The sequence below is a fragment of the Callithrix jacchus genome, chromosome 2, assembly GCF_049354715.1.
Source record: "Callithrix jacchus isolate 240 chromosome 2, calJac240_pri, whole genome shotgun sequence".
Taxonomy (NCBI): Eukaryota; Metazoa; Chordata; class Mammalia; order Primates; family Cebidae; genus Callithrix; species Callithrix jacchus.
In genome coordinates this window covers 86,522,018-86,536,409 of record NC_133503.1, presented here as the reverse complement: position 1 = coordinate 86,536,409, position 14,392 = coordinate 86,522,018, and the positions used below count along the sequence as shown (strand labels likewise).

At 32.3% G+C, this 14,392-nt stretch overlaps 1 protein-coding gene across 1 annotated transcript in view; it reads left to right on the top strand.

The window, feature by feature from the left end:
• SNX2 (sorting nexin 2) overlaps window positions 1-10,343 on the top strand; it is a 55,595-nt gene extending 45,252 nt beyond the window's left edge. Inside the window, exons 11-15 of the mRNA XM_002744664.4 lie at window positions 348-553; window positions 6,344-6,487; window positions 7,648-7,728; window positions 7,839-7,910; window positions 9,848-10,343. Of these exons, the coding sequence (XP_002744710.1) occupies window positions 348-553; window positions 6,344-6,487; window positions 7,648-7,728; window positions 7,839-7,910; window positions 9,848-9,898 (554 nt within the window). The 3' untranslated portion in view covers window positions 9,899-10,343. The remainder of the gene's footprint in view (window positions 1-347; window positions 554-6,343; window positions 6,488-7,647; window positions 7,729-7,838; window positions 7,911-9,847) is intronic.
• Window positions 10,344-14,392: the final 4,049 nt, after the last annotated feature.

Sequence of the window (14,392 nt, the reverse complement as noted above, 5' to 3'; positions counted from 1 at the left end):
TGCCAGTGCTTCTCATATTAAAAATAAATTTCATTTTTAGGAATGAACAGAGAAACAGTGAACACTGTGGGAGAATATAGAAGAGGCAGATTTTTATATTAAATGATTTAAACATAGTTTATCCACTTGGAAAATAAGCAGTGATTTGTCTTAGTTTTCAGTAGATCTCTGAGCACTTGGCATTTATGCCTGAAGCATTTTAATGTCTAATTGTTTCATATTAATTAATTTAAAAATTATTTGAGCAACTTGTGAATAGGTAAAATTTAGAGAAAAGTTGAAAAATCAATACAATATTTTTAGATTTTACTAATGAACACTAAAAGTACATATGTTTTTTATTTCAGAACTTTCAGCCAACACAGCTGCCTTTGCTAAAAGTGCTGCCATGTTAGGTAATTCTGAGGATCATACTGCTTTATCTAGAGCTTTGTCTCAGCTTGCAGAGGTTGAAGAGAAGATAGACCAGTTACATCAAGAACAAGCTTTTGCTGACTTTTATATGTTCTCAGAACTACTTAGTGACTACATTCGTCTTATTGCTGCAGTGAAAGTAAGCCCTTTCTTACATTCTTCTCACTTTTCTCATGTGCTTTAAAAAGTATTTTGTTTCCTATTAGTTATGTATTTATCTAAATTCCTCATATACTAGCACAAATAAAATGGCTTCAAGATAAGTATCCATAACTTAATACTTTCCTCCCTATGACTTGCACAGTACAATAGACAGAATTAATGTTTTTAACAGGTCTAAGGAACGATAGATAAGATAGAAAACATTACACATTTACTTATGTATTTGCTTATACAAGTTTGTAACTAACTGATAGCATTCATTTGCTCATTCTAGCACTAACCGAGACTACTCATTGGACTCTATTATCATTAGTAAAGCTGACTGTGTAATGAGTGGGATAAAACCAGAAATGATCATTGCAGTGAATATGTTTAATTGGGATTTTATCATGAATTTGGATGTAATAAGACTTTCTGTTTGTATACTCAAATGTGTAATCACCATGTATTTATAGATGAGATTGGACTCGATTAGATCATAACTTGTGTTATTGAATGGTAATACTTAAATAAATAGTCCAATTTCTGAACAGTTGAGAAAGTAATCCAGTTAATAAAAATTAGTATTCTACAGATATCTCCAGTATTCAGATAGTTAAACTGAACTGAACATTACTCCATGTGTCATGTTTCAGAAGATACTTTAAGATCTTTGAATTATTGTTATAGATATTAGTTACAGGGTTGGGGGGTACTGGGTATTTACCTTTTACCTTGAATTTAAGCATCTAGAAAGTTAATGAGACCTTATTTCTTTCTTATGCAAAATTTTTTCAGCTAAAGTCTGTGATCAAGTTAGTACTCGTCTGCGATGAGTGTATTTATTGATGGTTCTGTTCTCAAGCTACTGGTGACATTTATTACTAGAGCATTCTTAGCAATTCGGAATGGTGCTTTTACTTATTTGATCAAATTGCCAATTCTACTTGTATTTATTGTTCTAAATGTTATTCCTTATGCTGTTGGTAATTAATTTTTCAGTATTTAGAAATGCTAATGTAGATAGCAGTTGTCAGAGTATACTTCATTATATACAGGCAGCTTGTGATGTATGGAGATCTAGTTTACAGATTTGTTCCACCTACTCTCACTTCTTACCAGAGCTCCCAGTAGCATGAGAACCGTTATAAAAAAAGTGTGACACTTCCAAAAAACCTGTGGCTCAAAAAAGGGAGATTGGGCAGTGTCTCTAGCAGTACATACCTGGTAATAAGAGCTAGCCTGGAAAGAGACCCCCTGGCAGTGATGGCCTGCCTGTGTAATGGATACTGATCCCTCAGAAACAGCTTTCCTCATACCCTAAGTCTTTTTGCTATATTATTATATTTCATGAAATTATAGTTGTATTAATGTTTTCCAAAATATTTTCTATAGAACACTGGCACCAAAAGATTGATTACAGTTAGCTAAGTTTGGGAATTTACTTATGTTTACAGTATCCCTGTTTGCGAGATTCAGAATGCATTTTAAAAGCTCAGAACTATCTAGGAATGAAAAAAGAATATAAATTTTAATCCAGAGGTTTCTAAAGTCATATGAACAAGAATTATTTTCCACTAAATATCTATTTACATACATGGAACACATTCGGGGAAATACTGAATTAATGATTCATTGACTGAAAGAGTTAAAGAGCTGTGGTCAAGTTGCCTTTAGGTAAATTAAGCTCTTTAAGATTGGTTTCTACTGAAATGTAGCTTAGATCAACTGCACAAAGTAATTGAGATGATATGGAAGGAGGTGACAGGTAATTTTTATGGTTTTTATTTTTGTCTTATTCTCTGTTTTAAACTAATTTATTTGTATTTGAAAAAATGATGCATGTACATGACAGTTTTAATGGCCCAGCAAGGTAAATTTCCCTGCAGAACTAAGACCTGTAGTCTCTGACCTCAGTCATAAACTATTAGATTCTTATGTGTCTTTACAGAAGTAGCTATGCATGTACCTAAAACTGATTCTCTTCGTCTTTCTGTTTATTCCTTCCGTCCCCCTTCTCTCCCTCCCTTCCTTTCTCAAAAAGGAATACACTGCCTGTACTGTCCTTTGTCTGCCTTCTCACCCACTCCTCTTATTAGCGCAGTCTCCCTATCAACATAGGTAGATGTCTTTTTAATGGTGGTATAGCATTCCATCATATAACATTTAGATGTTCCTTGAATTATAGTCTAGTCTTTAAAAAAATCAGGTATTTTGATAACTCTTTGGTCATAAAGATTCTATAATTAGAAATGCTGACCAAAGGTTATAAGCATTTTAAATTTTAGCATTGCCAAATTACTGTTCAAAGAGATTTTACTTTGTGCCCTAACTAGTACGTGTTTCTTTTTACTACCACCCAAGAATGAAGGTGTTTTTTTTTGTTTTTTTTTTGTTAAGTTGTCATTTACTCAGTGTGAATCAAGGCATCTTTACAAATGATAAGCCATTTACATTTCTTTTTCTGTGAATGAGCTGTTCAAGACCTTTGCCCCATTTTTGTTTGCTTATTATCTAATAGCTGCTTAATATTAATTAACTTTTAGTTTCATATCTATCGAGAGTACTTTTCTGATGATAATTCTGCAAGTTAGGAGTACTTTGGGAATTAATATAGAGCCATTGTTGGGAGCAGAGAACATCAGGAATTAGAACACAAAAGAAAAAGCTAAATTTTACCCTTTTCAAAATATTGCCTAAGTCTGGCTTTGTATCAGGAAATTCCTGTTTTCCTCTTTTGTACAGTACATGGCCTCTGAAATTTAGAACTACAGGTTTTGGCTGTATCCTTATAAGCATTGTCATGTATTGGGCTTCTGTGAACCATTTCTAAAGTAGGGTCAGAGATTGAGGGCAATGGTTCTTAATGTTTTTAGCACTAGAACTCTTTATAAGTAATTTTTGTAGGGGATTCCAATTTATAAAACATATTAAATTTTTTTTTTAACTAAAATATGGGTTCCCCAAAGGTTTTAAATGCTTTGTTGTTTGGCTATAAATACTCAGCACCTCTTCAGAACTCCATAAAACTGGGCAGCGTATTTTCAGATTAACTGAATTAGAATATGGTAACAATTAAAATTGTAGCATCAAATTTCCTGATGGGCCAAGAAAATTGTTAGACATCTGCAATCTTATCTAACCTAGACCAGCTTGCATACAAATGTATGCCATAAACTGGCAAGGGAATAAAGGTCCTACATGGATGATCAGTGTAAACTTATCCCTCTTCTAATGATTCTACTAGAGTAGATTAGTATCTTGGCATACAAAGGGAAACATTGCTACAATTTAATTGATTTAATTAATTGTTAGAAGTTTGACTGTGTTGCTTGTTCTTTTTTTCTTTTATTTTCTATTATTTTGTTACAAAGGAAAGAAAATGAGGAAAAAGTTAATTTGTATATTTAAGATTTTTTTTTTTTTCCTGAAATAACCTGATTTTAGTATTCTTATCTTTATCATAGCTCCTGCATCTACACAATAAACATGTCCTGGTTCTGGAATACTATGAGATAATAAATTGGACAGGGAACAAATTAGTTTAGATTTAGCATATCAATGAAAAAGCCAGTTGATATACATTAAGAATGTAAGCAAATTTTGAATTAAAGGGTGTTCTTTACCTTTTTCTTTTATTGGTACATATTTTAAGGAATCAAATTGTTATTGAACAGAGAAATTTAGAAACGAACAGATATGGCCCTGTTCCCCTAAAGCGAGACTAGGCCTAAAATCTTAAATTACTTTTTGGTTGGTTGTGTGTATGGTGTGTGTGTCTGTGTGTGTGTGTGTCTGTGTGTCTGTGTGTGTCAGAGGTGAGAGGGATTGTTTGTCTCAGATCAAGCCTGTTCAATATGCAGCCCAGGACAGCTTTGAATGCAGCCCAACACAAATTCATAAACTTTATTAAAATGTCATGAGATTATATATATATATATATATTTTTTTTTTCTTTTTTTCTTTTAAGCTCATCACCTGTTAGTATATTTTATGCTTGATCCAAGACAGTTCTTCCAGTGTGGCCCAGGGAAGCCAAAGGATTGAACACTGCTGTTTTAAATGATAGTTACTTTTTCTCAATTTGTTTGTGTTAGATGTGTTACTTTTGGATTTTACCTTAAATTAATTTGACTAAAGCAAAGTTAATTTATAATAAGGGATGTTTTAGGAAAAAATGTGGTCTTAAATACAAGAAAAGCAGACAAAGGGGTTGGTAAGATTTACTTACTAATATTATCTGAGATAAATTAAATAATAGCAGAGTGGATTTAAATACCCCTAGATACGGTGCTTTGACTTGCCAGTTTGCCCTGGATATCTGTTGTCCTGGTTAATTTAAAATGTTCACGATCTGTAAGAATTCTTTTGGAAAAATAGGAAAAATACTTTGGTTTCTGGTTGATTGGATTTTTTAATGTTATCACATTTTTAAAAAATTGTCATATGATATAAATGCTGTTTAATTATACATTTTTTCCATAATACTGAGCTATCCTTTGTACTTTTAATAGAAAGCTTAACAGTTTATAACTACATTTACATGTGTATGTTATTTAGAAGTAATCCACAATAGCTGTACTTACTGATTATTAAGCATCCACTAGGTTAAGTCACTATGCAATAATATACTCGTTATGTTATTTCTAATCCATAAATGTAGACATCACTTCCCACCTCTTATATTTGGGAGCATTATAGCTTGGAAAAGTCCAGTGAATTTACCCATGGTCATACAGTGACAAAACTAATAGTAGAACCAAATTTGATTTTCTCCAAAGCCTGCTTTTAAAAAAAATACGCTATCTCCATATTTTTCTCTTCAGGAGATCCCTATAGGAACATGTAGTTTTTACTGCTTCATGGTTCAAAAACTTTTTTATTTGGAATAAATTAAAATAACTGGTTTAGTGCTTCCTGATTCACCCAATGTATTGTTTATTTCATGAATTTTTGATTAGTAATTACTAAAATAATTTTAATATTTCTCATCAAGCCAGAAAGGGGATTCTTAGTGGGTTCTTCCATGCTATCTATGATGTTTTTTCATGAGACTGCTAGTTACCTTAATTTGTCCATATTTCATTTCTTTTCTCTATTCATTTGCTCTTGCTCTGCCGGACTCCTTGAGAAAAGTCATGGATTTGGTTGACTTACTGTATTAGGATCTTTTGTCTATTTCTTCTTTAGTTCTGCAGTGTATACATAATATATATATAGTCATCTTTTCATCTTTTGCCCTTTTCATCTTGTGTAAGATTATCTTTTTTTCATTTTGATATATTTTGCTTTTTGATTGCTTTTCTTTTTATTTGCTGTTATTTTTTCTACCGCATATCTTATGAGTGTTTCCCATTTTGTCTTTTCAGTTTCAGACATGTTTCTAACACTTAATATGCTTCTAATAATATTTAGCAGGAAAATTTCCAGTGTAGATATGACACTAGCATTTTCCTATTAAAGACATCTTCCTTCAAAGCATAAAACTCTTAGAAATCTTTTTATAAACCATATTTAAAGGCTAAAGGCTAGTGACGAAATGGATTTTGAATGTAGTTTTTTATTCTGAGTGTTCATGTTTCATCCATTGACAGGGTTTTTTGTTTTAAGCAGGTGAATATGGACATTATTTTCTTTGATATTGGCATGCTTATTTTCAGTATCTTAGTATATTAGAGTAGCACTTAAATACTTGATTTTATTGCTTTCTGTATTATAATACTTCTAGTGTTATGAAAGTATTTTAAATGTTACGCTTACTTAGTAGCATTATGTCATTCACTTATAGGGTGTGTTTGACCATCGAATGAAGTGCTGGCAGAAATGGGAAGATGCTCAAATTACTTTGCTCAAAAAACGTGAAGCTGAGGCAAAAATAATGGTTGCTAACAAACCAGATAAAATACAGCAAGCTAAAAATGAAATAAGAGAGGTGATTACTAAATGCTTTATCTCTTTACTTAAATTTTTCATGAGTCATTCATATATACATAATTTTTCATAATTTTTTTCTAAACCATTCAACATGTGGCTATTTTTGCATATTTTAATGAACTGTGTTAGAAGTACTTTAAAATTTTGATCATTATTAAAATCTCCAGAGCCCTTTGTTACTACCTCCATGTGATTATGGAATGGATAAAGAAGCATACAGGAAAACACCTAAAATTAACCTTTACATTAATAATTACACAATTCTTATTAGATGGTTAATTTGATTTCAGATAATTATTTTGTGTCTAAAAATGGTTTTAGAGTTAGATCTATCCCACATTTAGCTGTCCAGGCGACATTATCCCCCATATATATGTATTATATATGGTATTTTAGTGAATTTGTATAAGTTTATTATAATTTATACACTTTTCTTACCATGCTTCAATAAGGAAATTGAAGAGGTAGGACAACCTTTATATTACTAAAAATAAATGTACCTGCTCTTTGAAGAGTATGTACCAGTGTTTTGGTTACATAGTGGGAAAAATATCATTTCATTGCTTAAATCTTCAGTTATTTTAGTTGTTCCATTGTTCACTAATCACAACATTTCGTTGTTTCTGTACTGAATTTAATATTTATTGATGGTCTTCAGTACACCATAATTCCACATTTTTTTTATTCTGGTCATTTTACCATTACAAAAACATTTTTAGAATGTTTATTATGTAATTTTCCTAATTTAAAGTATTTCCATCAGCATATAAATTTTGATGAACACATATCCTTCGACTTAACAGTAGTAATATATTCTGAAGTAATTACTGATATAAAAAAGTAATTAAGAAAATCACGCTGATCATTTATTTTGTGGTGAATTTTATGCCCAAAATCTTTCCTCTTAGTTATATTTAATTAAGCTTTGGACATTGTAGTTTATTAAGTACAGTATTGAAATATCTTAATGTTGAGTAAATTTGCCTGTGGAATATTAATGGAAATTAAGCTAACATGCCTATTAGTCGAATTGTGCTTTGCCAATGTTGAGCTTTCTCAGGTTTTTGAGGCATTGTGATTAAATGAAGTAAGTGGTCATGACAGTACTGTACTTTTTTTGAGCTAAGCATAAAATATTTCTTTGTTTGTTTTTATTAGTGGGAGGCGAAAGTGCAACAAGGGGAGAGAGATTTTGAACAGATCTCTAAAACGATTCGAAAAGAAGTGGGAAGATTTGAGGCATGTATAATAATTTTGCATTTTTCTCAACAACATGGTCACATTTTGCTGCAATTTTGTGGTAAAATTTAGTTTTCTACTAACGGACTTTTTAAAATGTACTTCAACAGAAAGAACGAGTGAAGGATTTTAAAACTGTTATCATCAAGTACTTAGAATCATTAGTACAAACACAACAACAGGTAAGCCATTTTTGTTTGTAACTTAAACTTCTAGAATTTGTTTTTGCTATATATTTTTTTATTTTAAAAAGATGATTAATGAACTGGGCTTTTAAAGTCAAGAATAAGAAATGGAAGACAGAAAGCCAGTGATGGTAAAGCAAAAAAGGATAAATTAATTGGAAACTGTCTTAGGTTCTTTTTGCAGAGATACAGTTTTCCCAATTTTAAGCCATCAGAAACCTCATGGGCAACTTTCCCCTTTCACTGTCTTTCTAGTTTGTTTCCTTGTTGGTCAGACCTGTTTGAGTAAATTCTCAATAGTAAGTTCTTCTTTTCCATAACAGATAGAACTTAAACACCTTTTCAGAATTTTTGAAAAATGTACCGTTTTCATTTTTGCTTTATTTTGTTTGGGGTTGTTGGTGGTTGAGTGCTGCAAGTGGCATCTGTCTCCTTTACCATGAATTTTAGTGGTACATTAAATAAAAAGATAATTGCCGAAAATTTTCCTATATATTTTAATGTAAAATTGGAGTAACAGGTCAAGTAATTTAATATCTTGTATAGAAGGGTTTTTTTCTTCCCGTTTTTAAATATGTGGATCTAGAATGTTGTGTAAAATATAATAGGTTGTTTTTGAATTAAGCAGTAAGATGTCTTCTAATTGTCTTTAGTTTTTATTTAAACAGTTCATAAAGTTAGATTTTTTAAAATATCAAAATAAGTCATATAAGCTTGTTTTTAAAGGAATTATTTTAAACATGACTTCAGTTTATATTTAAAACTGTTCTCTGGACTATTCAAGGAAGACTGACAGCTAATTCTCTCCAATCCTTTTTTTTTTCTTGTTCAGTATTTTCTTTTCTTCTTTCTTATATCCCATTCTTGTCTAGCAACAACATAAAATGTCAATATGCTCTGATTTGGGAAATCTTATCACTTTATGCTGGAAAAGGTCATTGTAGTTGTATTATTTAAGGTAATCTTTAATATATGGTAACACTGTTCTATGTAAAATCTTGCATAAATCAAAAAATTGTACATTTAAAAATTCTATTATTTTACATCAAAAACTAAAATTAGTCAGGAGTAATGTTTTAAATAATTTATTTATGAAACATATTGATGGACTTCAGATAAGGAAGTTAAAATTATTTCTTTAAGAACCAGACATTGACCGGGCGCAGCAGCTCACTCCTGTAATCCCAATACTTTGGGAGGCCGAGGTGGGTGGATCACCCGAGGTCAGCAGTTCAAGACCAGCCTGGCCAACATGGAGAAACCTCGTCTCTACTAAAAATACAAAAAACTTAGTTGGGCCTGGTAGCACGTGCCTGTAATCCTAGCTACTTGGGAAGCTGAGGAAGGAGAATTGCTTGAACGCAGGAAGTGGAGGTTGCAGTGAGCTTCAATCACATCATTGCACTCCAGCCTAGGCAACAAGAATGAAACTCTGCCTGGAAAAAGAAAAAACAGACATTAGTAAATATTAGTCATTGTTAGTTAGTGATTTACATAGTTTTTTTAGTGTTGTTTTTGTTTTCATTTGTTTTTTTGCTTTGTTTTGTTTTGTTTTGTTTTTTTGAGATGGACTCTTGCTCTGTTGCCCAGGCTGGAGTACAGTAGCGCGATCTTGGCCCATTGCAACCTCCATCTCCTGGGTTCAAATGATTCTCCTATCTCAGCCTCCCAAGTAGCTGGGATTACAGGCACATGTCACATCGCCCAGCTAATTTTTCTATTTTTAGTAGAAATGGAGTTTCACCATGTTGGCCAGACTGGTCTCGAACTCTTGACCTCAGGTGACCCACCCACTTTGGCCTCCCAAAGTGCTGGGATTACAGATGTGAGCCACCCTGCCTGGCCTATATAGATTTTTTTTAAATGCTGTACAGGATATATGCATATAAATGACAAAAAGATAATAACGTATTTTAATTATCATTCATTCACAGCTGATAAAATACTGGGAAGCATTCCTACCTGAAGCCAAAGCCATTGCCTAGCAATAAGACTGTTGCTGTTAAGAAGACCTTGGATGTTGTTCCAGTTAGGCTGAGTTCCACAGTGAAATCATTTAAAACCATCTAAATAAACCACTATATATTTTATGAATTACACGTGGTTTTACACACACACACACACACACACACACTGACATTTTATTACAAGCTGCATGTCCTGACCCTCTTTGAAATAAGTGGACTGTGGCATGACATTCTGCAATACTTTGCTGAATTGAACACTATTGTGTCTCAAATACTTGCACTAAAAAGTGCACTGCAAGACCAGAAAATATTACAATATTTTTTTCTTTACAATATGTTCTGTAATATGTTTACCCTCTTTATGAAGTGAATTATCAATGCACTGATAAATGTTCACTTATACATTCCTGTACAGAAATTATGATTTTGTGATTACAGTAATAAAATGATATTCCTTGTGAAATACTAGTAACAAATTATTTGGGTATTTAAACATATTAGGAATCTTTTCCAAGCATTTTTAGTAGGAAGAAACTTTTTCTTCTAGATGTATATAAGTGATGCTATGATTCCTTAATTATTTTAATTGACAAAAAAAGCTGAACTCATATTATTGAATTACTAAATGAAGCTTAAGTTTTCTTATGAAACCATCATAAATCAAAGAACATTTGTCTCATGATTGTCTTTGGTAAAGAAGAGAATAATTGTCTTTGCTTGTTTTTAACCATCCATATTACAAGTGCCCAATTTAAGAAATAGGAAAAAATGTCTTTATATACTTTGGTTACAAGTCCCATGGAGTTTGTTCATCTTCTCCTGTTGTCTTCAAAATGTAGTATTTCGCATATATTTAATTTATTCCTTGTCTTTTGTTTTCTTTTAAAACTAAAAGTATATCATCTATGCTTACAGTTGACAAGGAATGATACCATGCTAAAATAGACCATGATTTGATGAATAAGCAAGCATAACACAAAGCAAATTTGCAGTGAAATTTACTTTGCCTTGGGCAATGTTTTTACCCAATTCTGTATGCTACTTAGACAGCTGTTATCTAGTCCTTAATGCTGATGAAAATTTAAGTTATGGCCGGTGCATTGGCAACACTTTGGGAGGCTAAGGTGGGTGGATCACCTGAGGTAGGAGTTCAAGACTAGCCTGGCCAAGATAGTGAACCCCTGTCTCTATTAAAAATAGAAAAATTAGCCAGGCTTGGTGAGGTGTGCCTGTAGTCCCAGCTACTTGGGAGGCTGAGGCAGGAGAATCACTTGAACGAGGAAGGCAGAGATTATAGTGAGCTAAGATTGTGCCATTGCACTCCAGCCTGGGAAACGAGGGAAAATCCATCTCAAAAAAAAAAAAAAGAAAAGAAAATTTAAGGTATGACTGGCAACAGAGTTACTTTTTTAAAAAAAATATTCTTACCAACACCCCTCTTCTTGATCTTAACAACAACATCTCCTTTTCAGAGGAGCAAGATATGGTATGTGTAACTAAGTCCTCTCTAGTGAGTCACTGGATACAATTTATATATCAAAGTATCCTTAGCCTGTGTTTGCCTCTATTTATTTTAGTTGAAATGTTACGCTTTCTATAGGTGTTACTCATATTTATACTCCTAGACCCCAGAAGAGTGGCTGATACATTATAGGTTAATAAAAAAGGCTTGATGGACTAGGCAAAGTGGCTAACCTGCCTGTAGTCCCAGCTTCTCGGGAGGCTGAGGCAGGAGGATCTCTTGATTCCAGGAGTTTGATGCTGTAGTGCACTATGATTATGCCTGTGAATACCCACTGTTCTACAGCCAGCCTGGGCAACATAGTGAGACCCCATCTCTAAAAAAAAAAAAAAAAAAAAATTAAGACATGATGAGTTGAACAGGGAAGAATAAAGTTTGCCCTTTTAAGAAGAAACTGAAGCAGAAATAGTACAGTCTTCTTTTGTTGCTTCTACTGGGAATACTTTTGAGAAATGAATAATTTATAATAATATATATAAGATGCTACCTTTTTGCCCCATTAATATTGAGCAACAGATAGGCTTACCAGGAATAGTTTCACTAGAATGATGTCCTAGTGTTATAGCCACAGTTATACTGCTTACAGAGGTATAGTTTGCACATGGGATAGTTATTCAGGTTGTTAAAATCTTCCATTCAAATGTGGCACAGTAGAATACTCAGTGTCTCCAAGTAAAATAATATTTTCAGCCTTGATTAAACTCTACTACATTCCAGTCTTCATTTCCCTTGCCCACGTTTACTAAAAGATGAGTGTGTTAGAAATTTCAAGTATTATATGAACCTCTGATACCAGTATTTAAACAGGATTTAATTATTTGAACACTCCACCCATCAATCTTCTTTTCTCCTGTTCAGATATCTAAAATGCTTTCATCCCAAATAAATAAACAAGAACATTAATAGTGCTAACAATATCTTTGTTGGATAGGTCTGAATTTAATTTTTTTTTAAGGAGAGCAAAAGTTAAAGGACTAAGGCAGCATAATATCTTGAAACAAGATGAACTTAGGATCAACATACATTTTTCAGTCTTGTTTCACTTAGTAGGCGTATGACTTTGAGCGTATCACTTAAGTCTCTTATCTATAAAACAAGTACATAAAACTTGATTCCTGAAGTGCCTTTCTACTTTAAAATATTTTGTTTAAAATATCAAACTTCAATATAAATATTAAGTTGGAAAACAATTCTGATCAAAGAACTTCCATTAAGTAAAACAAGACAAACTATTTAAAAATATTACTCTAACACAGATTTCCTTGATTGTATTTTCTACTCAACTATTTTCAAGTATTCAGCTTGTTTTATACAGATATTAGTCTCAAAATACATTTGTTTCGTTGTTGCTACTCCTTAAACTTCTTTTCTTTGTTATCTAAATCTAGTAAAGTTTTCCAAGTTCATTGTATTAAGATTGGTGCAGAAGTAAATTTATTCTTTGTCATATAAATTGTTTTGTAAGTAGCTTTAACTGTGAAGTAAGCCTTTTAACATAATCAGCTTTCTTGAAAGGAGGAAGTCAGATGAGTAGAGAAGGAAAGTTACATTTCTTTACAAACACTTTTAATTTTAATGTCTAAGGGAATTACAGAGACTTACCTTATTCTGCCTTAAATAAGGGATGTTACTTGAATCTTCTTGTCATGGTTCCTTGCATGGGCAGTCATGTTAAAAAGAGTTAGGGCAATAGCAGATATTCTAAAATAGTGACTGCAGATAGATCAATCAGTCATTTTGTTTTAAAGAAAGGAGGTCACTGGTAGTGAGGTGGGAAAATAATGCCTGTGAAAAGGAATTCTAAGTCACTGGCTCAGGGACTTAGCATTTTCATCTCATATTTACTAGTTAAGAAATGTGTAAGTTATATGTGTGATTGACACAGTCTATTTCAAAGTATTGGAAAGGAGACAATAGAATCACCCCCCCACACACACACACCCACTTCCTTATGTAAAATCAGAATAAAATAAGTATCATTCCAAACTCTTACGGTGAAGGATTTGGTTTCAAGTAACAATGAAAGTAGATCATGGGTCAGACATGGAACTAGCAATAAAAGAGAAGTACAACAAGATGAATGTGAGTAATAGTTCATTTTCCTGCATTTGTGATCAGGGCCATGAAGAGAGGTCATGGTAATCTGCGGAGAAGGTACTTAAAAGTATAGAACAATAGAAATATAATGTGAGCCATATATATATATTTTTAAATTTCTATAGCCACATTTTAAAAAGTAAAAAAAATTATTTTTAATAATCCAGTAGCTCCAAAATATTTTAACATACATCCAATATATTGAAGTTACAGGATAGTTTACATTCTTTTTTTTGATATCTGATGTATATTTTACACTTTCATTACATCTCCATTCAGCATTTTAAGTGATCAGTTTTCACGTGGCTGACTAGTGGCTATAATGGACAGCATAGGTTTAGAGAATGCCTATTCAACTACTCAACTTGTTTTATATGTATAAATCTCAAAATACCTTTATTTCATTGTTGGTACTTTTTTCCTTTATTATCCAGATATAATAAAGCTTTCCAACTTTCCTTGTACAAATGAAATGAGTTTATTGTGGTAATGAAAATGGAGAGGAAGTCCAACAGCTAGTTTATTTATCATCCTGAAACCAGTGAAGAAATCAAAGCTGAATAAAAGGGACTCCTAGTTGTCGCTCTCAAGGGCAGGTATAATTTAGGTGCAAGACTTTGTAGCATAATGTTTTGCAAGTAGTGGATGTTCAATATCTACAATTAATGAATTGTACCACTGTATTGTTTGAAGGAAGTTTATAGCCTGTCTAGAACAACCTTCTCAATTTTACAACTAAACTAGGAGATTCAGGGCTTAAATCATGATTGAACTGATTATTCCTGTTAAATCTGTGTGAACCATATGTGAAAATTCTTTGAAAATGTATAATAAGCATTTCAAGATTCCTGTTTTAATCATTAACATTTAAAATTCTAGGAAATCTTTTGGTA